Source organism: Rhinolophus ferrumequinum, chromosome 26, assembly GCF_004115265.2.
Source record: "Rhinolophus ferrumequinum isolate MPI-CBG mRhiFer1 chromosome 26, mRhiFer1_v1.p, whole genome shotgun sequence".
Taxonomy (NCBI): Eukaryota; Metazoa; Chordata; class Mammalia; order Chiroptera; family Rhinolophidae; genus Rhinolophus; species Rhinolophus ferrumequinum.
In genome coordinates, this window is record NC_046309.1 from 20805045 (window position 1) to 20832519 (window position 27475).

The window sequence follows — 27475 nt, forward strand, 5'->3', positions numbered from 1 at the left end:
CAGAGCACTTGCCATGTTTTAACTAATTTCATCTTCCTGACAACCCAAAACGAAGTTAGTAATATTATCCCCATTTCACAGGTGGGGAAATGGATAGGAAAGTTAAGTAATCACCTAAAATCACTTAGCTTATAAGTGGAGGAATCTATCCCAGAGTCTGCTTTCTGTCCTCACGCTGTTCTTCCCTGGGACGTCCCCGATTCTCTGCCCTTACCTGGTGCCCAGTTAGAACTCAAGGCTCCCTTCTCAGCCTTCCTAGAGCACTTGATTTCTCCTTTCATTTTGGTACGTGTGGCATACTTTGTTATAGTTATTTTTAAATATACCTCTTTTATTAGGTTATTAACTTTTAAGTCAGGGACCATCCGTTAATTACCTATTTTTAGCACATAATATTTGTTGAATTGAATGCCCTATTCCAATTTAGTTTTTAAGGTAGCCAGACATTTTATGAACAAATATGATTTTGTTAATTCTTTTTATGATGAATAATATTCCTCTAATGATCCCAAGTCTGTCCTACCCTTGACCTTATAAATTCCACATCTTATTCTGAAAAAGTGTTTGTAGAAAATCTTTTCCCTGGGACTTTCCAGAGCAGTACTGTCTAGTAGAATGCTTGATTATGGTAGACGTAGTCTGCATTCATGATACCTAATGCAGTAGTCACCTGTGGCTGTCGAGCATTTGAAACGTGGCTAGTGTGACTGAGGAACTGAATTTTCAACTTTAAATTTAAGTAGCTCTGTGTGGCTGGTGACTTCTTTCTCAGACAGTGCAGCTCCAGGGAGCAGAAGGAACAGGAGTCCAGAACCTAACACCACCCTCCCGCCTGCCCCACTGCACCTAGATATGGGCTTACTTACCTAGAAAGGACTGTAACATTGTGAAAGGTTTACTTGGCTCAAGGTGAATTAGCTCCCAAGTAATTTACACATTGAAAGAATATAGAACATTCAAAAGATTAACTATATGCATGGGATCTAAGAGTCACCCTTTCCATTTAAAGAGAAATCGTTAGCTTGTTATTTTTTCCATTACAGCGCCTACTGTAATTTTATAGAGTTAGTGTTACATTGTATAAAATCCTCACATTCCCTCTTGATTCCCAGGTTCTTGATTATTGATGGTAAAGATCTTTTAAAAGAAAAAAAATAGCATAATCTACCTTTTATTTTAATGTAGTTAGCTTCCTACTCCTTCGTGGGGGTTGCAATCAAACATCTAGTTATATGTGTCATTCAATTTAAGTAATAATATCTAGAGTTAGAAATATTGGCTCATGCATTTTGAGTAAAAATTGCCTTTTGAAACTAGTAACATTGAGCTTTCTGAGGAACTATATACAACCAAGTTTATTGAATAAGTAATTTATTTTTTAAATTATTGACTAGATCATTATTAATGTTTTACACTGCAATTTTTAAGTCTTCAATTGTGAAAAAGTGCCAGTCTTGAAAACAACTTCAGAAAGGTTCTTGCCCTTTTTTTTTTTTTTTTTTGCCTGTCTAATTCTTATGCATAATGTATAGGAGAGTCTCAAATGTACTTAAAGTCCTTAGGTTGTACGTTGAATTTAAACTGTTATTTACTCTCAGATTAGCCTTCATTGTACACGCGGAAATCAAGCAAATTAAATATGTTTATATATCATATATATAATATGCACACACATTCCTGTGACTGCCTTTAAATGCTTGGATAATTACGAGTTGCTACATACCGAACAACAAGTATGGAAGACAAAGCAATTGAATTTGAAACTTGCTTATCTTGATCAATTATGTTTAAGATTTAAGAGTTCAAAAGACTCAAAGGAACAGTTTGAAAGAAATCATGGACTTTGGCCTTCATTTGCAGACACAGGCTATAGTTGCCAGAGTTTGCTTTTTTTTAATCACTTCATGCCTTTAGACACTGTAGTATTCTAATTTTCAGTAATATTCACTTTGCTGAATTTTTAAGGGGAAACTTAAAAGCTACTGGAAATTCTTCCTGGGTTGCAGTTGCTAGATTAGAAAGATGATCTAATCGCCCCCACCCAGACTTATCCATACGTGATTTGAATTGGTCTTTTTCTTTCTTTTGTGTGTGTATTTTTCAATTCAATATTTAATTTTTTGAAAAGCTGAAATATTCACCTCGTTGAAAATAAAAAAACTATGAAAAGCAATTGAAGTTTCTCTTCCATCCTTTGTTCCTGACAGAAGCACATGCACACACACAAAACCCCTAAGAGCTAGCAACTGTTATTATAAAGGTTTTCTGTGTCCCCTTCCGGTTTTATGCATAGTTAGGCAAATGCAAATTATTTATTCTTGTTCCTGCTATTGTGCACAAATATTAGCATGCTGTACCCTTCATTTTACATCTTGCTTTTTTCTCATATATAAGAAGGTATCTTGAGGATTTTTCTTTATCATTACTTAAAGAGCCTCTTCATTCTCTCTGTTTTTTTAAGATTGTATAGTTGAACTGTGGTTTAATTATGTTGAGTGGGTATTTTTCTTGATGATCTGGAAAATTCCAGTTGCCTGAGTAATTTTGGATAATTTTAAGATTCTGAAGATTTGAATTAATAAATGTAAGGTTTGAAATATTTTAATGGTTTTGATGAAAGTCTTTTTAAAATGTGTTACCTCTTTACCCTGGTTTAATAAAATAAACACATAACTGAACTTAACTCATATATGATAAACTAGGTCATCTATGAACATTTTGGGCACTACATTTGTGCCGTATTTCCTTGTTCCAAAGTCCGTTGTCACTGTAGGAAGCAAATTGCCCTATGCCACGTCTTACGAATTGATTCATTTAGACCACGGTGAGAGTTAATTTTTAGGATCATTGCCAGCCAGTTATAGCTCTTGTTTCACAATGTATATTATATTATCTGTGATTCTGTTATAGTTCTTATCCTTGCTAATTATTAGAAACTTACATCTCAGTGTTTTGTAGCTTCGTTACTATTCCACATTAGCAAGATTGTTTGAATACTGCTTGCCTGTATTTTCTGAGCCCGTGGGCTGAGTAAACTGCAGAGAACTTGAGGCAGCTCTGCTGTCGAGGAAGCACTCAGCTGGGCTTCTTACCGGGAGAGTTGTTACCGGATTCTGTGCGTCCCAATGGGAAAATCCGTGTACTAGCTGTGTCAGAAATCACCATTCTTCCTGTTCTAAACTTTTTGTTCTTTCCAAATGAATTTTTAGTTTCTCAGGAAGTTTGCTGCCTCTTGACTTTTTGATTCTAGATCTCATCTTATTCTTGAGCAATTCCTGTCCACTACAAAATGTTTAACCCAACCATTTGTGTTGTTTGAGAGGACCTAATTACCTACCAAGTCCACTGACTTTTTTTGGAAGCAAATCCTCTTGGTGAAGAGAGGAACCGCTTCCTGCCTCTGACTTTTGACTGAAGATGAGCAAGGTGTCCTGCTAGGCAGGCTCATGCTGCTTGTCCTCACAATTAGAGGGACGTCATAGGTTAAGTGTTAGCACTTTTTGAGGGAGTCAGGAGAGGGATCCCATAGGTGAAAACAGGTTTGAAAGGTGAGCAGAGTTAGCCAGGTTAAAGGAGGGGGACAGAGGGTGTTTTACCTTTGGGAGCATGGGATTGAAATGGAAGATCAGGGTATGAGCGAGGATAATGACTTAGAGAAAGACAGTCCCATATGTCTTCAGTTGAGAAGGAGGCTGCACATGCATTTATTTCTGTTACTGGGAACAAATGATTTCCCCATCATTTTGCTAATGTTCTGTACTAATCAGACCACATGTAACATACCATCTGCTTCGCTTTACCAAGGGCCGCCAGACTGATCAACAACCAGTTCAGGTGAGGAATGACCAAAATAAATTTTAGCTAAAAAAGCGATGACCTGAGAAAGAAGTAGGGTTGTTGGGGACACATCTCTGTGGAAGTGAGAATATTGCCACTACACAGAAATAAGTGTGCTGTAATAAGTGGGACAGTATATGTCTCCAGTTTTGCATTATTGTAGCTGCAGTAACTAGCACGGCTTAGTCACCTAGCAAATGCTCAGCAGATATTTAAATAAATGATTATAGAATAAAATACCCGTGAGTGGGAATTGCCAGGAAAACAAGTTTAGGTTCAGCATTTAGAATTCTCTAACTGAACTGCTCAAGAAGATTGTTTTTTCCCTCAAGTGTGAGCTCCTCATTACAGCCAGTATCATGCAAATGCTGTCATCACTTAAGAATATTATATGAGGGATTCCTTACACTGGATGGAAGATGGACTATGAAAGGAATTCCTGCACACACACACACACACACACACACACGCGGTACTCCGCCATGATTTTCATAAGTGGTAATGTCATTGTATGTGAAAAAGTTATGTTAAGTTTGGTTTGGCAAAAGGAATATATTGGCTTAGGTAGTTCGTTTTCTTTAGATTCAAAATTCTGTTGCACTAATTACTACATCATTTTCCCACCCAAAGTAAGGCTAATCAGGTTGTGTGGCCGGGAGCTTATATAATTTGGAAAGGCTCTCTTTAAAAAAAAATCCAAAATTAAGTATGAACATGAATGTTTATTTTGTATAAGAAGAAATCACAACAAATAAAAATACCATAAACGTCACAAAATCTAAAAACATAGTTTATTATAACATTATTGTTAACTTCTTATTAATTAACTAATACACTTCGTTGATACTGTCTGCCTACCTATTTTTGGCCGCATATTCATTGATTGTCTCTTTACAGGACACCAATTTTATATTTCCTGTAGAGAGAATCTCCTCTTGCAGAAAGAAGGCTTGAAAACTGTGGCTCATAGACCAAATCCGTCCTGCTTGTGTTTGTAAATAAATAAAGTTTTATTGGAACACAGCCATCTCCAGATTATCTATGGCTGCTTTTGCATGTTGCAGCGAGAGTTGAGAGACTAAATGGCCTACAAAGCCTAAGATATTAACTGTTTGGCACTTTACAAAACAAGACTGCTGATCAAGTATGTTTGATCAAAATTTACTTTTATTATTGATTGTTGTGAAGCTGAAAGAAATTTTTTGAAACCAGTTACTGTAAAGGCACGTATGTAATTTCCTTCACTTTGTTTAGAGGGTACTCCTTGCCTGGGGATAACGACAGTCTTTGACCTCATCTCAGTTGGCTGGACCACTGCCCCCTCCCCCAGAAGTGTCCATGAAGTTTGGTCAGGGCATGCCTCCCCTAGCAGGGAGCTGGACAGCACTCATTTAGATCCTTTTCCTTGGGGTTAAAGCCTGGGCTAGATGTCCTGTGGGCTATGAGGGGCCAGGTTGTTGCTGGGGCTGGGCACGTGCAGTGGGAGTGCATCCTGACGGACGTGCCGCGATCACCCAGAGAGACTCCCTCACATGAAGCTGTGCTGCTGCGACCTCATGTCTCCAGAGGAGAGCAGGCCAGGCCTTTTAAGGGGCTCTTCCAAGTAAAGGACCCTGAAGCGTACATTGAATTGGCTTCACTGTGAGCCTGCCTATGTCCCCAGGATGTTTGACTTGTATCTGTTTGAAGTTTTTCTTTTCATAGAAATCTTTTTTTCTCATGCACTAGCAGTCTTCTCTATTTTCCACTATCACCACCACCACCACTGCCAACCTTCCCCTTCACTCCCCCAGGATAGGTAAGACACTTAAACCACATGGGATCAGTAGAGGAATACAATTATATCAAGGATACAGAGTTCTTGGAGAATCATTTCGATGGGGTAGGACAAAAATACGACAAATGAGGAATCAGTGAGTAGTGTATGGTAAATACAAAATGAGCAACTGATTGCAGAGTTCATCCAGAGCTGACCAATGTATGATCTTGCAAATAAATTGACCTCCTCTATAAAATGATGAGATTGGATCATATGCTTGATCAATTTATGGTGAACTGGTATCAGATGGTATTTGGCTCTAGGATTCAGGGATATCCAAATCTTCCCAGTGACCCAAGTACCTATCTTTCTACTTGGGAAGTGGTAGAAGAATAAAGGAATGTGTGTGTGTATTGTTGTTTGTGCTTGGGTCACTGCTAGTAAAGTTCAACTTTGGTGAGCTGAGGTGGGAATCCTAGGGGACCTCCTTCCCACCTTTATTCCCTGAAAATCCAAACCCAAATGTCAGGTTTTACCATATTCCATCTGATCTTGCAAGAGAGAGGCAGTCAAAAGGGAATAGGAGACAGAAAACTCCTTTTAAGCAGGTCCACTTAAGTTACCAGGGAGGGAGAGGCAGAAAAGAGCAAGCTGTACCTACGGGCTTCCTTTTTACCAGTGTTCTTCTCACCTGCTGGCAAACACCACCCAGTGTAATGAGATCAGTGTCCCTCACCTTTTCCTGTATATGATTATCCTTCAAGTGGAAAACTAAATACCATTTGTAGTTTTAGCATCTATAAAATTTGATGGTTTGCAGGTCTGTACCACATAATTTACAGTTTTCTAAATGTATGAATTTAAATCATCAGCACCACGGGAGATTGGTGTTTGGCTGAGTGGTTTAGTGACAGCCTAGTCTGTTGCCCAGCACAGACCCTTTGGTCAGGCTTTTTGGACATAAAATAATTTTTAAAATGGTTCCAAAACAGGAACTATGCTAGTAATGAGAGTGCACACTAAAACTTTATGATTTGTAGTTTAAAAGTTTTGATAACTTTACTGGTAATTTTTAATGTGTCCAATATAAATGGAATGGAGAATGGAGGAAGGAGCTAGAACCGTCTATCTTAGGTCATTGTGTTTTTTATAGTATGTTCAACAATTCTTTACCTCTCTTACCTATTGCTGCAAACAAACCACCTCCAAACTTGAATATTAATTTATTTCTCAGGATTCTGTGGGTTGGCTGGGTGGTTAGTCTGTTCCTGTCGCCGAGTCTCACTCATGCAGTGGCACTCAGCTGGCATGTGTGGTGGGAACGGGGCTCAGCCGGGTCAGGGATGATGACCGGGGCCTTGTATCCACGTGGCTTTCACTCCAGGTTTTAGGGCAGCACTTCCAGGAGGGCCAGCTACAACATGCAAGTGCTTTTCAAGCTTCTGCTTACATTTGCGAGGTCCTATTGGTTAAAGCAAGTCACATGGACAAACCCAGGGTCAGTGGGGGAGGAGATTCTACAAGAGCTGGGATTCTCAGAAGCATCAAGGGCCGTTACCGGAATGATAACACCACTGGACCCGACTCCAGGCAAGGTTTCCCACTGTGCATGGCTGTTTACCTCTCTAAACTGCAGAGCTGAGCCATGTTTGATGTGACTGTAATTCTCTGACTTCATCCCATGCCTCTCTTCTTTTTCTTACCCTCCCCCCACACAGCTCCTACAGCTCCCCTAGCACGTGGCACAGGTGGGTCTTTATTGATGTATCTTCCTAGAATGCTGTTTTCTTCCCACTGCCCCCTCCCCCTTTGCTCACCAGACTCATCCCTTTTTATCCTTCAGGTACGCTGTCACTTTAGGGAATCCTTCCCACGCTAGTAGGTTTTCCTTGCATACTGGATTTTTCCATTATAGCATTTATAATAGTTACTAATGTCTGTCTGCCCATTAGAACTCACGTTTCATGAGGACCCTGTCTCATTCATTTTTGTATTCAACCCCACTTGCATTCTCACCCCACCTGCATTTATTACAATCCTGTGTACCTAGTAGGTACTCAGTAAACATTTGGTGAATGAATATGCCTGGTACAGTAGGTTTCTTCAATAGCTATTAAGACCGAATGACTGTGCTCCTTCCCTAAGACAGCAGCTGTTCTTAACCGGCTCCGTTTTCCTTCATTGTTGGGATTCTGTTTGTTACCTACTTCTTTTGTCCTCTTTGCCAGTCGTCCAGCTTTCCTTTTTTAAAAATTAACTATTTTTTGTGGAGTTTTCTGTCTTTGATGTATTCTTTTTAAATCGCTACCTTTTCCTATTGTTTTTTCCTTCTTTTTCTGGTTATTTCTCATGTGGAAATTACCAGGTGATAACATTCCTCCTTTCCAGGGCAAATTATTTGTGTTTTCTTTTCCTGGATAATTTTTAGTAGTACTCAACACAGAGTTTTGTTTCTACATTTTAAATTGGTGGTTTTCGTCTTGGTTTTTTTAGGTTGCTATGTAACGGAAGGGTTGTTAGACTCTATTTAGGAAATTGCTCCTGAGACTACTCCATAATTAAGTAATTATAAGAAGTCAGCTAATTTTTAATCTTTCTTTACTTTTACAATTCCTTTATAATGTTGCGTATCAAAATTTCATACTCAGGATAATGATGGGACATTTCATGTGAATACTTCATCAGAACATCTATGAACATATTTAAAGCTTAGCTTTTATATAATGAGAAAAATTAGGATGGATTTTCCCAGATTAGATTTTAGAAACTTGGGGACACGCACACAAGCTGGAATGTTTTGACCATTAATCTAGGTCATTGTAATCCTAGAAAACACCTTATTGTATCCAGTTAAATGATTTTTATTTCCACATTCAGTTTATTTTGGATATTTGTTGAAAACATATCTTTAAAAATTATTTCCTTTAACATTTTATATGTATTCGATGATTACAATAATTGTTGTAAACAATTTTTCAGTGTTAAGTCGCCTTTGTACTTGTTGTAGGCAGTTGCTTCTCAAGAAGGATCTATATAGATCCTGGTATTTTCCAGTCTTTCCCCACGTCATCAGCTGATTCTGTAATAAAAGAAACATCTGTTTTCCTAATGTAAACTTCTTACTGTGACCTGTTATAGGATGTGGTGGTTCTGAAAATGAAAGGAATTTAATCTATCAAAGTGGTAGATGTTTGTGACTTCTTATTCAGTATGACGTTGCTTTGGTATACGTCTAGAGGGAACTGGAGGAAGTAGCAGTTTTCATAGTTTTGGGTCATTGTGGAAGTGGCTGACATGCAGAGAAAGCAGTGCTCTGAGAAGAGAGCCGCCTACCCAAAACTCATGGCCATGGGAGGAGACTGAGAGCGTTACATTTTAATGAATCATTTGTTCTTGCAAATGTTTTTATTTCAAAATAATTTCATACTTAACAGAAAAGTTGTAAATAAAGTACAAAGAATTCATACGTACCCTTCACGTAGATTTGTCAAATGTTTATCACATTTTATCATGGTTCTTTTTATATATACATACGTATTATTTTTTTCTGAGTCACTTGAGAGTAAGTTGCTGATATGATGCCCCTTTATAATACTTCTGGGCGTGTATCCTAAAATCAGGGTCATTCTCTTACTCATTATCATAATCGAAATCAAAATATGCAGTTTTTAATTTGACAAATATTTGCTTACGTGGGGCAAAGGTGAAATGAAAGTATAGGCTTGCAAAACTATTTTAGTTGTTTAAGGTAATTATAGTCTATTCAATGGGTATTAAGTCCATACAGAAAATTATTCTATAATAGAATAAGATCTGTGATATTACAAGATTTACATTAGATACACAAAAAGTTACTTTAGAAACATGAAGAAGCAGCAGACAGTAATTTCAACCTAGGGAATCAGAAATACTGCTTGACTGGTGCAGTCAGCCTAGGAGAGGTAAAAGGGCCCTGCTGAAGGATTCACATCCCAGAATTCATCCTCCCTTTTGCCTGCCCTTGGCAATGCAAGTTCTGAGAATGAAGGTTATTGTAGAAACTCAGTACTGTAATATCAGGATGCATAAGATAGGCTCTATTTCCACAAAAGTTGATACCGTACTGTTTTCCTTTCCGTTAATAAAGTGTAACCCTAACATTATTGAGCTAATAAGAACTGGATTTCCTTTCCTAAGCACTTGTCCTTCGGTTGTTTTTCAATAATACCTTCTTGATTATGAAAGACAAGAAGTAATGGAGTTGATTAGCTTTAATTACTTTAAAGGAATGGAAGGAATGTTTTTTTAAAACTTAATTAAGCCACTGTCAATCTAGAGTTTAAGGGATAGTTGCTGTTGTTGTATTTCTAGCGTTTATATAGTAAATGTTATGTGTGTAAGCTCTTCTTGCATTCACTATAAGTATTCTGAATTAACCAGAAAGGACTTTAAAAAGTGCTGTGGTATATAATTTTCAGACTTTGCTAATTTAAGATAAAAAGAAGTGAAATAGACACACTTAGACTGACAAGAGGTTATAGCAAAATTTTGAAAATACAGTTACTGAAAATTGCTTATGATTAGTTGGGTTCTTTAGTATTAAAATTTTATGTTGTTTTAGAATCAGTTTTATAATGCCAACTGTGTTTGTGTGGAAAATTATCAAAGGGTTTTATGGGTGTCTATTTCTTAAGCAAATGTTTTAAGAATTTGTTTTAAATTTATATAAATGTTTAAATGTGGATTTTTAGTTTTGGAGTTTTTTTGTTTTTAAGTTCACATATACATCCAGACAATGTTTCACAGTTGTTAATATTTGGTCCTCTAGCAAGGGGATTTCCATGATGGAAGTTCAGACTATTTAATAACACATCTTTTCTTTTGCAAATTGTTACTTCTTGTTTTCTGGTTTAAGGGTAAAGTAGGCGAGTTTTTAGATCTTTTCATTGGTATCTGGTTTCTTAATTGCTTTTCTGTTTAGAAATGAATGCATTTTGACAGTGCCGTACTAAAAGGGCTGTAATTTACATGAATTTTCTGTAGAAAACGAATTTTCTCATCTGATTTTTGAATTCTTCAATCTCATCTTTTACACCATTGGGTAATATATGCCAAATGCATTGTTCTGAAATGTTCAGGGCTAGGGTTGGGGGCCTAGGAAGCTGGCGTGCAGAGCCTGGACTTGCAAAAGAGCACAGTATGTTTGGAGCAGGCCAAAGCTATACCCAGTCTTTAATCTCCATTGTAAACCCAATGGCCTAGTTTCCAAGCTGTCTTTGTCATTTTTTAAATTGCTCTTGTACACATTTTCCTGCTGCTTTGTGTGCTGTTCATGACTGTCTGTAAAATTTAAAGATGAGTGTGGTCTGCAAAAATTAGAAACATAACGTGAAGCACTGATATCTGGGAAAGTCTTTATAAAATGTAATCCCCAACAGTATACTAATCTTTACATTTCTAACTTTATTGTTATTATAAAAGACACATATGTATACACATATGTGTGTGAGTGTATATGTATATACATATATATACATACACAAACATATATGACAGTTTTTTTGAATACTCTTATCGGATATTCCCCAGGCATAGTTACATAACCCAAAACATTATCTCCAAATCTTAATGTAGTCTGTTTTTTAGAGGATTTAGAGGCTAGTAAGTTCTGTACTAGTATATATGTGTATCACTCTTACTGAATTTATGATCAAATAGTTACATTCTAGATTATAATATAAAAGAAATGTAGTTTAGAATTAAATGAAAGTTTCCCTTGTTTCATGATACAGTCATGAGGGAGGTAGCAACATGGTGTCCTAGAAAACCTAAATGCTCTAAGGTGTCCATTGCATGTAATGAATTAGTTTCTCTCCTGAAATGGTACTAGTTAGATGCATCCTTGAGAAAATTGGGACAATAGTCGCTCAAATCATTTTTCATATTTCAATGTAGCTTTCAAGCTGTGTGGCCATACGCAAGTCGTTTAAAATCTTTTGTCCCTTCAGTAGCACCTTTAGAAAAGGAGGTAATAGAATCTATTATAATATCTTCAAGGATGGTGAACCATGTTCAAAGTACCATGTAGTCCAGCACTGTAATTAGTAACCACATAGCTTGCTTTCAAGTTTAATTTAGTACCTTAACTGCTATATAGAAATCAGCCTGTGTTAATACTACTACTTCATTGTTTGAATGTTCACATCATTGGAAAACAGCACGTCACAGAGAGTAAGAATATAGGATTTGAAGTCACAAATTGCCTGCATTGGAATTTCAGCTCTACCTCTTAACTGTGTGGTATTAGGCAAATTATTTATCTTCTTTAACCTTGGGTTTCTGAAGCATAAAATAAGGTTCTAATAGTAATAAAATTAAATGGGTTTATATTTGAAAGTGCTTGGCACATTCCCTGACACATTTTAAGCATCAGTAAATGTTAGCTTTCAACAATTATTTTCAGTATAGTTACTGTCTAGTTATTTATTACTGTGTGAGAAAGTACTTCAAAAAGTAGTGGCTTAAAATAGCAGCTTAGCTGGGTGATTCTGGTTTGGTTGTTGTCTCTCATGAGGTTGCAGTCAAGATGTCAGCAGGGGCTACCGTGAGCTGAGTGTTACCTCGAACCTAATGGCTATGATTTTCTATGTTGCAGACTATGTCTTCAGCAGTGGTCCAGTTATATGCAGCAGATCGGAATTGTATGTGGTCCAAGAAATGTAGTGGCGTTGCGTGTCTCGTTAAGGACAATCCACAGAGATCTTATTTTTTAAGAATATTTGATATCAAGGTGAGTTTTGTTTTGCTTCCACTTTCAACTATAGGTAATTAGGTTTTCTACCTCAATGATAATTTAGTATAGATTTGTTTGTCGTGTATGTAATGTTTAAATTACACTTAAATTGATATTAGAAGAGTGAAGCTTGGTTTTAGATATTGAAGCACGAGCACTGGGCATTGTGATCAAATGGGAATATGTCCTAAATCAGAACATGAATATTTCCCTACTTTATGTTTCTGCTGCCTTTGCTTGTTTGTTTGTTTGTTTGTTTGTTGCCTTTGCGTTTTGGGCTTTCCCCATATTCTCTCCTCTTCTAATGATACTCTTTTTATTCCATCCTATCTATTACAGACTAACGTACATAGTCCTTTCAGGGAACTACAAAAGTGTATTTTGGTTTGGTATGTACTTCAGCCCACATTTAAAGCATTATACAATATCTATAATAATGTATTTGCTACCTATTTTCCTTTATGTTGTTTCTCAACATAGGTACGTTCAGATTTTTCACAGCTTTGTATCTCTCACTCGAAACGTAAATCCATATTGTCCTAGATTGGATGTCCTTTGTCAGGTATTCATCTCTTACAGTTACTGTAAAAGTTCTCTTTTTGCTGAGATGAAGTCTCCATTTATCTTTGAAAACCTTTTCCATAGGCAAGTCTCTTTGCTTAATATTTATATATGGCAATATGTATAATGGGATTATAATTATAAAAAATAAAAATAAAACTGACTTTGAACTCCTGGACGATTCTAATGGTCAGATAGATTGTACTCAAATTGTTGTATGGGTACTTCTCTGGGCCTCAGCTTATTTATTTTAAAAATGGGATAGCCATCTGGGTCTGTTGCCAAGTATTTCCCTGAGGTTAAGTGAAACTTAAGTTACTGCACTTTGTAAATTTGTGCCCCTTAATATCCGTAGCCTAAGACAGGTGAGAGATGGGGTATACTCTCGTTACTACCAGTGGTGCACTGTGGCAGTGATCCTGGGGGTGGGGCAACACGTGCAGAGTTTGAAAGAAATCCCTAAGTCTCTTGGCATATTTCTCATCACCAGTGAAAAACACTGTTTAGAAATGGAACATACATGTAACTACTGAGAAGAAAGGAATTCCATTGTGGTGGTCATAATGTATGTACAGTGTATTTTAAATATTTTTAAATTGTGGTCTAGGTATAACCTTGCATTTCAGAAAAGAGCAGCGATTGTAGTTCTCTAACTACTTATTTCCAATTGCAAATAACCACTGCTGAATACTTGGAATTAGCCGCCTTTGGTATTAATGTTAATTAGACTTCTTACACTGTGGCCGTAGATAGGACAGTCATCAGTGGCTCTCGTAACCATGGCAACTGGTGCATTCTAATCATTGGTTACTTTCTGCACATGAGTGATACTTACAACAGTGTTTAATTAGGTCACTCACTCTGCAAAAGTTAGGAATTCAAAGATTGTTAATGAGCAGTAGAGAGAAGGTATATTAGACCCTCCTGGCATCTACACAGAATTGAGTAAAAGAGTGTGAAATCTTCCTGTAATATTTGATAGCACACAGTCTATTAATATTGCTGATGAAACTATGCATTGATAATCAGTGCGTGTACAGAAGTATCCTACTCCTTCTGTCTAACATTGATGCTCTAATAACTTCTAGTTATGTATTAACTATCTGGGAATGCTTGAGTAACGAGATTATATCTCAGCACACTGAATTAAACTTACTTGATACATAATTTTTATTAAAGAGACATTATCCAGTGTTTACTGTTTTGTTATTAAGAAATTACTGATGAAATTATATGATATGTTCCTTACGTATTATTATATGTGTGGTATGTGTGTATGTAAAAGCTACTGTTGTTATAAATAAGTCCCTTAATACTGGTCACCTGCTTGGTTTTATTACTGAAGATTATCTTTTTGGTAACTCTTTAACTTTTACTTTTTTCTAGGATGGGAAACTATTGTGGGAACAAGAGCTATACAATAACTTTGTATATAATAGTCCTAGAGGATATTTTCATACCTTTGCTGGAGATGTAAGTTGTATTTTTCTATATTGCTTTGTTTAATGTAATTGTTTTTACATTTTTCTGTGGAAATCATTTATGAGCTTTTTGTGTAAACATTGTATAAAATATAAAGAATTATTTACTTTTAAAAACTTCTTTATAGATATTATAGCTAAATAGGAAGAAATGACTAACATTTTAAGGGCCCAAAGAGTTTTAAAGAGTACTATAAATGTAATTTGCTACGTAGAAAAGAAGTTTTTTTTTTTAATCCTCTCTCTGTCTTTGGGCAGATAGTTTAATCTCTCTGTGTGACTTTGGACAAATAGTTTAACCTTTATGGGCTTTAGTTTTCTTATCTGTAAAAATGAAGTTTAATTGTTCACTAATCCATGGTAACTTTCAAATATTGGACATTTTATTGCCATTCAAATTACTTTCTGAAAGAATAGTTCATGACCTAGGAGAGTGCTAAAATACAATAAATGGGGGGGGAAACAGAATTTTTAAAATATTGCATATACTTAGGGAAAATGTTAGAAAGATTTCGATACCATATGCTTGTAGGGATTGAGTGACAGGATTACGGGTGAGTTTAATTTTCTTTGTTTTTATATTTGTATTTCCTAAATTTTCTACAGTGAAAAAAAGGTTGGATTAGATAATACATCCATATTTTCAGACAGTATTTTCTTCTCTGAAATGTGAAAAATTTTTCTTGATAGGAGATATATATATGTGTGTACATATTTAAAAGTATGCATTAAATGCCATATAATGCCAGTATGTTTCCATATTCTTAATAATTTATCTGAATTAAGGTTATAATTTAAATAATACCTGTAATTAAGCTGTAAAATAAAACCGTAAACTAGTAAAGATAGAGCTGACCTTCATTTTACCAACTTTTCTATTGTTTGTCTTTTCTAAGCTAAATTATTTACAGAGCTCTATTGAAGGATCAGATTCAATTTGCTACTTTGTTTTTTTGTTAAAGTATTCAATTTAATATTTGAGTGTCTACTGTGTTGGGTAACTTTCCTAATAGTAGTCTTTTGTTTTCCCTTTTTACCTTTTGCCTTCTTAAGTTATTCAGGTCATAAAGTAAGTTCTTGTCTACTAATAAAGTCAAGCTTTCCTTCTTCATAGATGTACTTCTGTTGGTTATCAACTTTTTCATTATATGAAGTAAAGCTAAATTTGTGTTTTTTATTGTTTGCCTTTATTGATGAAAATGTTGCAGACTTGTCAAGTTGCCCTTAATTTTGCCAATGAAGAAGAAGCAAAAAAATTCCGAAAAGCAGTGACAGACTTGGTGGGCCGGCGACAAAGGAAATCTGGTAAGCTTTTTAAAATAATTCTTTTAAACAGGAGCTGGCGAGCTATAGCTTATCGGACAGATCTAGCCCACTGCCTATTTTTGTAAATTAGGTTTTATTGAAACACAGCTATGCTCATTGGGTTACATATTGTCTATGACTGCTTTATTGCCACAACACAGTTGGATAGTTGTGACAAAGACTGTATGGCACAAAAAGCCTAAAATATTTATCATCTGGCTCTTTGCCAAACAAAAAGCAATTGAGAGAGAGAGAGAGAGAAAGGTTGTTAGTCTTTACCTTAAAAGAAATAGTATTTTTATTGAGAACCAATTTTTTTCAGATTTCCTGAAGAACTCACTCTAATAACCTTTTTTTATTAACATCCCATATACACTGATTCAAATTTGCGTTTTTATGGAATTTTTCATGACTTACCTTTTTAAAAGTGTTTTGTACTTTGTGGAAAAATATTTTAGGCAAGTCTAGAAGCAAATAAGCCAAGTTGCAAATAAGTTCTGTAAAAACATACCTTATCTCTGTTTTGTCCCTAATGTTGTAAATTATGAAGCCAAAAGGAACTCAGTTTCATGCATGAGACTCTAATGCGTGTAAAACAATTAGAGAACGATGCATCCCAGTACAGAACTATTTGACAACAGTGTGCCGTCCTTTCTGTTGTAAAGTAGGAGAACAGGTGATAAAGAGGAGAACATCTCCCAAATCATCTTCTTAAGCAGATCACTTTTAGGAGAAATAACATATGGGAGTTGAGGTGAGCACATAAATTCCCTTAAAACCAGCAATGGCTGTTTATTCCTTGAAAAGTCTTCCTGTTCATCCAGGGGTACATGCCCCCCATTTTGAAGATCACTGTATTAAGATTGTGTTTTACCAATAAGAGGGAGTCAGCCATGAAAAAGGAAGAGATTAGATCCAGAAAACAGGAATGTAAAAGCATGTATTCCATTTTATGTATTTATTCCATTTTACATCTTTATTATTATTTTAGTGGGTTCCAAGAGGCAGGTGAAGTAAAAATGAAAATAAAATGAACTAAGCTGTTGCCTCAGTTATTATATCCCACTTGATGTAATGAGTGAATAGGAGAATTATTAGGGGCCTTTTATTTTATTTTATTTTTTTACTTCTTTTTGGGGATTCCATGCTAGGAAAGGATTTACTGCTGTGGAATAATTTATGGTTCAGTGTCTATTTCAGCGACATGGCCTGGTGCTAGACTAGGGGCTCCCTGGGGATTTTTTTGGCCAAAATAAGTGACATTTTCAATATTAAAAAAGAGTAAAACATACTTCATAAAATATAGCATAATTGACTTTGAAATTGGTAGGTCACTTAGTCTTTCACCTGGTACAGGAATTCTGTTTTACATAGTTCCCAAGCTTTGTACACCTGGTGTTTCAAAAGCCGAAAGATCACAACATTAGGGAGGCAGCTGATTCATCACTGGGTAGCTCTTGGTAATCAAACTCCACTCTCGCCTCTCTTGAACTTAGGTGCACGGAGTCCAACTTTTGGAGCAACAAAGAATTAGTCTGTTTTATGTTACTCCCAGTAGCCATTTACTGTTGGAAGCCATTTTTATGTACTTCTTTAGTCTCACCGGTTCCAGTTTCTTATTCTTCCAATGATGTAATTTATAGACTCACCATCCTGCATACACTGCTCTGAATCCAGTATAGATTTTTATGTCTTCTGCAGATGGTCCAGATTTGAAGAAATGGTCCAGCTTCAAATATGTGTACAGTTTTGAACACAAAAGTAGTCTGATGAGTACTATAATAGTAAAATGTCCCTTGATTCCATTAAACACTGGTCTGCTGATGTTTCTAGCAAATGTCTCACATGGGTAGCTCCCATTCCTTGTTCAACCATACCCTCCCTTTTTTCCCATGAGTGCCTCTCAGACCAGGATAGTGTCATTTGCTTTTTAGAACTCACACTCTGAACTTTATATTTATCCCAATATAGTTCCATGTATGTGTCCTTACCAATTTAAGACGTCTCCTTTCTGGATGCAGAGATAACATCATATTGGACATTGGTGATTGACATTCAGTGACATAGATTGGACTTGATTACTTCGAATGTTTCAGAAAGTAATTTCATCAGACCACCAGATGGAGTAATACATTTATATTAACCATTGCCTGGATTTTTAACTTTTGTCTTCTGATTAAATCCTACCAATTTTAGTTTATGGCTGTTTATAATCTAATTATTTTATTATAACCTTATTTGTGTGTATTTCTCTTATAATTTTGGAACATTTTGTATTAGGAAGTCTGTGGAAATAAACATTTGTTTAAAATTCTTCAACCACTTTTGAACTTTCTTAAATCCAAAATTGTGTCAAACCTGATATGTAAGAGTGTGAATGCAAAGGATTGATAGAAGTTCTCCTGGCTTTACTCCTGCCTAATCAGCTATAGCTTTTCAGGATTTTTTTGGTCTGCGCCAGTGCTCAGACATCTCTGAGTATTCTCATTATCTTTGTGCTTTCATTCAGTCCTGTAGCTTTGAATACTCTGTATACTGATGGCTCCCAAAGTTCCATCTCCACTCCTGACCTCTCCCCGACCTTCAGACTTGTCTGCCTTAGCTGGGAGTCAGATTCGCCTTCAGACTTGGCATGTCTGAGGAGAACACTTGATCCATGTTCCCCAGTCCCGCTCAGACCTGTTCCCACTCCTTGCCTGCTTTTCCCCATCTCAGTCAAAGGCATTGATTCCACCTCGTCACTGGCTCACATGGTCCCACATGAGTCCTGTCAGTGAGTTGCATTGGCTCCACCTTCAAAAACATGTCTTGGATCTGTTTCTCACCACCTCTGCTGCTAACACCCTGATTCAAGCCACCGTCATCTGTCATCTGGACGACCCTCACTCCCTGACTAGTCTCCCTGCTGCCACTCTATGCCTTCTACTATCTTTTTTTCCACACAGTAGCCAGAGTGAACTTCTCAAAACATAGTTTAGATCATGCCACATGCCCTCTTCAAAACCCTGTAGGAGCTTCCTACTTATACACAGAATGCAATCTGTGTTCCATAACCATGGCCTGTGGGCCCTACATGATCCAGTGCATCTCTCCTTCTGACTTACCTCCTTCCACTCTTCCTTTCTCTCACTCCAGTCCAATCTTCATGATGTTCCTTCACGCTGTTCCGTCCTTGTCCTTAGGGCCTTGGATTCCGTTGTTCTTTCACTTCATTCAGATGTCTGTTCAAATGTCAGTTCCTCAGAGAAACCTCCTTCACTACCTTTTTACATCAACTTAGGGATAAGACAGTTTAGGTAAATAATTTTTTTATGTTTATGTTTGCATTACATATGTCTAATAGTATTCTTTTAATTTATTTTCTAACAGAGAAAAGACGAGAACCCCCAAATGGTAAGCTCTTTGATAATTATTGATCAAAAAGATCTTAAATTATAGTTTAATCCTTGTGGAAACATGTATCATACATTAATACCGAATACTTAACATCTATGATCAAATACTGTCGTTTATTATGTTCTTATTTTAAAATAACAGGTGATGGATGTCACTTGGAAGTGTACTATTTGGCTTTTTTCTAGGAGGAAGGAAGACTAGATAGGGGGAAGATCACCATTCTTAGATCTTGATTCTGTATTCACGATTGATTAAGTTTAGAAACTTTACAATCTCCTTTTCTTAAAGGCAGTATCTTCTTAAAGGCAGTACATTTTGCCTAGCATATCTGTTCATTTCTTACTTTAGATTTATCTTTTTGTCTTATTTCAAAATATTATTTCATAGTAGTAATATGAAACTAGGCCCTTTCAGAATGAGCCGTTACTATGATGGAATTTTTAGAACTAATGACAGCTATACATAACCCTCCTTAATTTGATAATGAACTCTTGAAGTATTATGAATTCATTTACTTAAAAGAAATATTGTATACCGAAAGTTAACACCAAGATATAAAGGACAAAGTTCCAGACGTCTAGGCCAGAGACTCTCAGCCTGGACTCCATAAGCTCTCCCTGAAATTGGGTACTAAATTTGATAAGTGTATATATTTTTCCTTTGGGGAGAGAGAATGTGGCTTTCATCACATTTAAATGGGATCCCTGACCCTCTGAAGGTAAGTAACTATTGCCCCAGGAGACTTCATTATAGTGGGGAATTGGATGCTGCTTTCTAAAAGCATTTCATATCCTCTCATCAGAATTTAGAATAATTACCCAGGGAAACACTTAATACAGAGCTGTTAATATATAACAACTGTTGGTGATTCTTGGGCGTTGTTTCTTTTAAACAGCTATATTGCCTTATGATGTTATCCTTAAATTTGTTTTCCTGCATACAAACATGTATTCAATTTTGGATTATTTGCCTTATAATTTTTGTTTAAATGCCTGACTACCTTCGGTAGTGCTTACCATGTGCTAGGTACTACATACGTTGACTTTCTGTTTTAGAGGGAGATTTTAATACTAACTTTACAGGGCCGCTGCGGAGATGAAATGAAGTGCTGATAGCACTTCATAAATATTAGTTACCGTGATGACCACAGTGACAGCGATAATAATAGCAGCTACTGTTTAGTGATCATTTACGGCCTGCCAGCCACTGTTCAGCGACCAAAGAAGTGGCTCCAAATATCCCCATTTTATAGATGAGCAAACTGGGGCACAGATATGGTCACGGTCATGTTATAAGTAAGAGGATTCAGTCTCAAGTGACACAACTCCAGAGTCTAGTCCCTTAACCACTGTGCTACGTCCAGTTGATTTTCAGAGAGAAACTGAGAGCTAGAGAGAGTAAATGCCTCCATTTACGCAGCTAGTGTGTGACAGGCAAAGGAAGAAGCAGCTGAGTCAGAAATCACTCATCTGTGAACCTTTAAAGCAGTGTTACAATTCTTTTTTCTTGATGTGTGCTCACTATTTTCATCTCTTTTTGAGCTTTTAAATTACTTTGCTTTCTGTGAACGGATATTGAGTACCAGTGGGGAAGACTTCCTAGTGATGGCACCGTTTGGGGAAAGGAATCTGAGCTTCTAAGGGGTAGATGCTATACAAATAGTATAGTTCAGGTTAAGGATAGAAAAACTTGATGGTCTTTTAAAAATTTAGTATTTTCAATGTACATCAAATGTATTTCGGAAGAGGTATCTAATCCATGAATAGATAGAATTTGGATATTCTTCTTTATACGACAATGATGTCTGAATTTTATTACCATTATTACTAAGAGAGATACTCATAATTAATGCAGTGTCTTTCTCTACATGAGTTTGATCTTGGTTTTAAATCTTTAAATCTATAGTTTTCACCCTTCTGTGCAGTGGTCCCAAACTTTTTTTCTTAACATAAATGGAGAATTTTGAAAAACACCGTTAAAAGGCCAAGTTACACAGCATGTATTGCCAACATTTGTACTTATTTATTTATAAGATACACGTATAATATGGTATTAATATGTTATTACATTAACAATAAAGAATGAGATAATTATTAATAGAAGTTTTACTATTTTCATCTGCGGCCAGTTGTCTTGTTCCCCCTCTCGTGGGGAGACCCCTGCTGTGGAAGCAGCGTGTTACTTTTCTGTGTTTGGGGCACAACCACTAGGTGGCAGTGGACATCTTCCCCACCTGCCAGTGTCCACGCCAGGTGCTTTGTTTCAGATAGATCCTCATTTAGATTACCAGTTCAACAGACCTCTTCAAATTGTAACTGTTACAGAGACACTTTATGTAGAAGTAACATATTCCTGATATGCAGTTCAGCGTTTTCCTCTCTGACTCCTAATCCGTATGTCTTTCTTTTTTCTTTATTGGTCAGTCTCACCTTTTAGCTTAGACGCTTTCCAATGATTTGTTCTCAGCTTCATGACTGCTTGATATCAGAGGCCTCTGGGCCACCTGTCTCTCAACTATTTTACCTTGGTGAGAGTTCTCTGCTTTTTATGTAATTAAGGGGAAGACTTTAGTTTGTTCTTTTAGTTTTCAAATTAACTATTGAAATGCTATTCAATGCTATTCAATGAGAAAAGAATGCTATTCAATGAGAATGTTAAAAAAAAAACAAACGACACCTTTTCTGTGACAGTTGTCCTTAATCTGAAGAAGGTAATTTGTCATTTGACTGTTTTTTTGGATTTGCTTGGTTTTTTTTCTTTTGAGAAAGAAAAAGGAAGGGAAATAGACCCCTCCACTATATCTTAGTACATATTCTTAGATGAGTATAATTTCATAAATGGAATAATTAAGTTAAACTTTATTAGGAATGATTCAAGATTATTTCTGTTACCAGATCTTCCATAAACTTTATGAAAAAGTGACCCTGCCTTATACAGGTTATCACTAAGTGTGTCATTTTTTGAAACAAATAATTTAATTGGGCTTTAGAACACCATTTTAAACTTATTTCCTAACACCTTCAAACTCTACAGTAAATGGCTATTATCAACCAAAATAACGAAGTACCTCATGTCTTTGATATATAGACAATTTTTCTAAATTTTGAAAAGTATTAGTAAATATTTAATTGAATGATGAACTGTTGGACTACAGACTGAGAAACTGATAAAGGTGTAAGATGTGGTAATATTTGTCAGGTTAGCATTGTCAGTCACCTGATGGTTTGACTTTTGTGTAGAAGGTGTAAGAGTTAATAGAAAGTTTAGTGGTCTGGGAACCAAGGTAGCAGAGCTCACCTTTGCCTTTGTCACTAAGTGTGTGACTTTACACAGGTCACCTGACACTTCTTGCCCTTACTTTTCATCTATAAAATAAAACATTTAGAAAAACTCTTTAATGTCCCAGCAGTAGTAATTTTCTGTACATCTTTCATCTGGATTTTCTTAGATAGACTTCAGTAATGTTTTAAAAAGTAGTAATGTAGTTCATGTGTAATGACACAAAATAGCCAATGCCAAGGCTTTATAAACTGCATGACACAGGTATAACAATATATCCATACCTGATTTGGGGTGGGGGGGAGGGGAAACACAGTCTTACTGCAGTTTGAGTTAAACTTTGTTATTCATTCCACGTACCACTGATATTTTGTATCTGTCCTCTTCATGCTTGAACTTTCTTCAGAGATGACTGTTCTCTAGTGAATGATGAATTGGACTTACAAGAACCTTTCCCAGAAAAGAATTTAATAGCTTGGATAATTTAAACTATTAAACTTTATCCAACTCTATTACCATTTAGAATATCCATAGTATAATAGATTGCTTTTATATACGCTAAAGCAGAGTAAAAATTTTTTTCATAAAATCTAATTATAGTTGACCCTTGAATAACACAGTTTGAACCGTGGAGGCCCACTTATACAAGGATTTTTTTCAATTAATACATACAGTATTATAAATATATTTTCTCTTATGATTTTCATGATAACGTTTTCTTTTCTCTAGCTTACTTTCTTGTAAGAATTCAGTATATAATATAACATACAAAATATGTGTTAATTGACAGTTTATGTTATCGGTAAGGCTTCCAGTCAACAGTAGGCTATTAGTAGTTAGGTTTTGAGGGAGTCAAAAGTTACACCTGGATTTGCAACTGCGCAGGGGGTGGGGGGCTGTCAGTTCCTAACCCCATGTTGTTTAAGGGTCAAGTCAACTGTATAATTGTTAATTTTATTTTGTTTTCATGGTGAATCTGGTTGCTTTTTTACAGTTGCCATATGAATACCTATTTTAGGAAGGATGGTATGTATAAAGAGAGTGCCTAACTCTGGTACTGCTGAGTATAAAATTAAGAGACTAAATAGTAATTTGCAGCATCTTATTGTGTTGCCAATACTCATTGGTAAAGATAAATTATAAGCAGGAAAGCAGAACAGGGCGAATGAGAAGTAAAATCAGATTACTAGATAAGTCTACAAAGGTATGAGAATGACCTCAATTCAACCATTGAATTCTGGATATTCCATGTCCCCTTATTTTGTGAAGCTACAGCAAACAGTGAAATCTGATATCTGAACAACTTTGAAAATCTGTTTAATAAGCCTTTAAATCTACCATTTAATAGCCTTCTGTGTTGCTTAACCTTTAATTCTTGATCCAATTACTTTCAGATTGTTCTTTCACACTGAATCATCTTTTAATGATTTTATCCATATTATTCACTAGCTTCCATTTTTTCCAAGAATTTATTTCTTGCCAACATGAGCAACTTCCCATGGAATTTTGTATGGAATTATAAGTAGAACTTGCAAACATTTACATGTTATACTTACATGTGTAAGTAGACTTTGAATACTGAAGGAGAATAGCTGAATGTTGGTGATAATTAAACATATATTTTTTCTAAATTGTTTACTTCTTTGATAAGGTGGCAGATGGTTTTCATAATTTTATTTTAGCTCTAGTTCATCTTTAAATAGTAGAGTTGGGAGAGAGAAAATAGGTTATATGTAATTTACCCATGTAGATAAATATTTTTCTTTCAGATAACTTTAATACGATACCTTTGAGGTTTTCAGCACAATTGAAGAATTGTGGTCAAATAGGCATTTAGTGATTACCTAATATATGTTAGCTTATACTTTCTTGGGATTGCTATTTGCCATTCTGATTGTGTGGGGGTCCCCAGGAGCACCTCCACAGCTGGTGATCTGCAGTAGGACTCACAGAACCTAGTATATAGTGGTGCTCAGGGCAAAGGTGTGTCACAGTGAAAATGTACAAAACAGTCAGCGGCGGGGAAGATGCATAGGGTTAATGCTGGCGAAAACCACACAAGGGTGTTCTCCCATTGGAGTCACATATACTTAAATTCTCTCCTAATGAATTGTGACAGTACTTGTGAAATGTTGTCTCAAGGAGAAGCTCAGTTTATTGTTTAAAGCCCAGGGTTTCTTGGTGGCTAGTCACATAGATATCCTCTGTCTAGCACAAACTCTAAGATTCTAAACTCCCAGAAGGAAAGCAGCTGTTAAGCGTACACCGCATTGTTGCCATAAACAGTGTAGAAACAGAGAACCCATGTTATCAGGGAATAATGAGAAGCCTCTTGAAATCCAAGTTCCCAGATGCCAGCTCAGGGTCGACTCTGCAAGCGGTTTTGTCTACATAGCAGTTTCAGCCCTGCTATGTTAACTGTTTTTTCTGCATAGTGGTGATTGCATTTTATACATTGTTTTGAACATTGTCATTAATGTATCATCTCAGAGGAATTGGGTCTGATAGGAGGTTTTATCGGAGAATCATATATTAAAATGGAACCTCTGAGGAACATGTGTTGCCCTTTAGGTAACTTTATAAGGAATTTTTAAGTTGAATACATTTTATTCAGAATCTCATGCTTTTAAGACCAAGAATATTTTTGTGAATTATAAAACAGATGTAACTCCTAGAGATATTATTAATAATATCCGAAGATGCCTGAGATGTTTTTACTGTTGATCGTTGTACAAGATAAATGTTTTGGGAGTTTTTTTTCATCTTAAGTTTTTGAGCTGATTGTCAAAATATACTTCTGATTGTCAAAATGTATGTATACTGGTAGTGAAAACATTACTGGACTTACATATGGCAGTTTTGGGGGAAAATAGCAGTAATAATTAATTGCATTAGAACGTTTTTTCTAATGAACTACTGGAGTTGACGCAAAGAGGTAAGACTAGATTTCTTTGTTAGGTTTAAAACAAAGTAAATGGCTCTTATTTTTCATTTACTGTTCTTGTTATGTAACATACACCACGTTTCCAATGAGTAATGTGTTGGATGTGAGGCTATTACAGTCAAAATTTAAGGGTTCAGACCAATTCAATTTAAACTCTTGTTGAAAATTTATATTCCTGATGATGTTTAATGTTATAAAAAGACCAAGTTTGCTTTGAAATAATGTGCTAAGTATTTAAGAATTTATTGTAGATTTTTAAAGTTTAGGCAGTACTTTATCCATTATTTAAGAAAATTAACCTGCAAACTTAAAATTTAAATACTTTATAGTAACAAAGTGATCTTACTTCAAGAAAAGATATTTAAATTATAAATTATGATTGTGATAATTGTTAACCTTAAATTATATCCTTTTCGTATTATTTTAACTTTATTTGCAGGTCCTAACCTACCTATGGCAACAGTTGACATAAAAAATCCAGAAATCACAACAAATAGATTTTATGGTTCACAAGTCAACAACATCTCCCATACCAAAGAAAAGAAAAAAGGAAAAGCTAAAAAGAAGAGATTAACCAAGGCAGATATTGGAACACCAAGCAATTTCCAGTAAGACAATTCTTTTGTTGTTTTTATCTTAACTTTTGATTTATTCATTGCGACTCTTGGTTTTTAATTTGTTAGAAAATTTTGTTTTCTTTTCAGTAGGACCCTTATATTTATCACTTGCTTAACTTTTTAGCTATAGTTTTTGTTGGAGTTTTTTTAAGCTGTTGCTCAATGGAGTTTCTGTGCATCTTACAGTTTATTTACTTTTCCATTCATTAGAAAAGAAAAACTAGATAAAGTTTCTTTTCTTTACTAACTGTTGGACATAAAAATTATTTCTCACTTTTCTCTATTAAAAAATGGTATTTGGAAATTGCCTTGAGGCATTGTTCTAGTCTGTTCAGACTGCTGTTATAGAAGACCGTGGACTGGGCAGCTTATAAACAACAGAAATGTATTTCTCCCAGTTCTGGAGGCTGGGAATGTCCAAAGTCTAGGGTAGGGTAGGCACTGGCAAGATTTGGTGTCTGGTGAGGTCCCACTTTCTGGTTCATAGACACCCGTCTTCTTGCCATGTTTCCACATGTTGGAACAGGTCAAGGGAGCTTTCCAGGGCCTCTTTTTTTTTCTGTTTCAGGTGTACAAAACACCGTAATGATTAGACATTTACACACCTCACTAAGTGAAAGCCCCCCCAGGTCTGCTACCACTGTGACATCGTACATAGCTGTTACAATACCATTGACTATCTCCCCTCTGCTGTGCTTTACATCCCTTGGAAAATAAAATAAATAAACAAACAAACAAACAAACAAAATATATTATGTGTGTGTGTGTATATATATATATAATACATATATTTAATTATAGTTGACATTCATTATTATTCTCCTTCAGCTTCAGGTGTATAGTGTATTGGTCAGGCATCTCCACAGTCTATGAAGTGATCCCCCTGATAAGTCCAGTGCCCATCTGGCACCTTAGATAATCCTTACAACATTATTGATGATATTCCCCATACTGTACTTGACATCCCCAGGATTATTTTGTGACTACCAATTTGTACTTTCTAATTCCTTTCACCTTCTCCCTTATCCCCCAACGCCCCCTCCCATCTAGCAACCGTCAGCTTGTTCTCTGTATCCCTGAGTCTGTTTCTGTTGTCACTCGTTTGTTCTTTAGATTCCACATGTAAGTGAAATCATATGGTATTTGTGTTTCTAGTCTCACTTATTTCCCTTAGCATAATATTCTCTAGGTCCATCCATGTAGGGGCCTCTTTTTTAAGGGCACTAATCCCATTCATGAGGGATCTACTGTCGTGATGTAATCATCTCCTAAAACTCTCACCTCTAAATGTCATCATGTTGGGGATTAGATTTCAATATATGAGTTTTCGGGGGACATAATCTATATAGCAAGCATCAAACCCTTGTATTTATATGACATATTTCGAGTATTTTCATATACATCATTTCACTAGCTCATTATAAAACTCCTGTCATAGATACAGTGCTTGTATTCTTATGCTAGTTTGACGGTTAAGGACATGAGTGCTCAGAAAGATTGTGCAAAAATGTTAAGACTAGAATC

The 27475-nt window shown here is 35.9% G+C and overlaps 1 protein-coding gene across 2 annotated transcripts in view; it reads left to right on the forward strand.

Annotated features, from left to right (window-relative positions):
- The window catches only part of WASL (WASP like actin nucleation promoting factor), a 61919-nt gene that overhangs the window by 17701 nt on the left and 16743 nt on the right, over positions 1–27475 (forward strand). Inside the window, exons 2-6 of one of the 2 annotated variants that reach the window (XM_033098936.1) lie at positions 12231–12365; positions 14316–14402; positions 15619–15715; positions 19085–19108; positions 25774–25942. In XM_033098936.1, the coding sequence (XP_032954827.1) occupies positions 12231–12365; positions 14316–14402; positions 15619–15715; positions 19085–19108; positions 25774–25942 (512 nt within the window). The remainder of the gene's footprint in view (positions 1–12230; positions 12366–14315; positions 14403–15618; positions 15716–19084; positions 19109–25773; positions 25943–27475) is intronic. The other variant, XM_033098937.1, reaches the window with a different exon arrangement.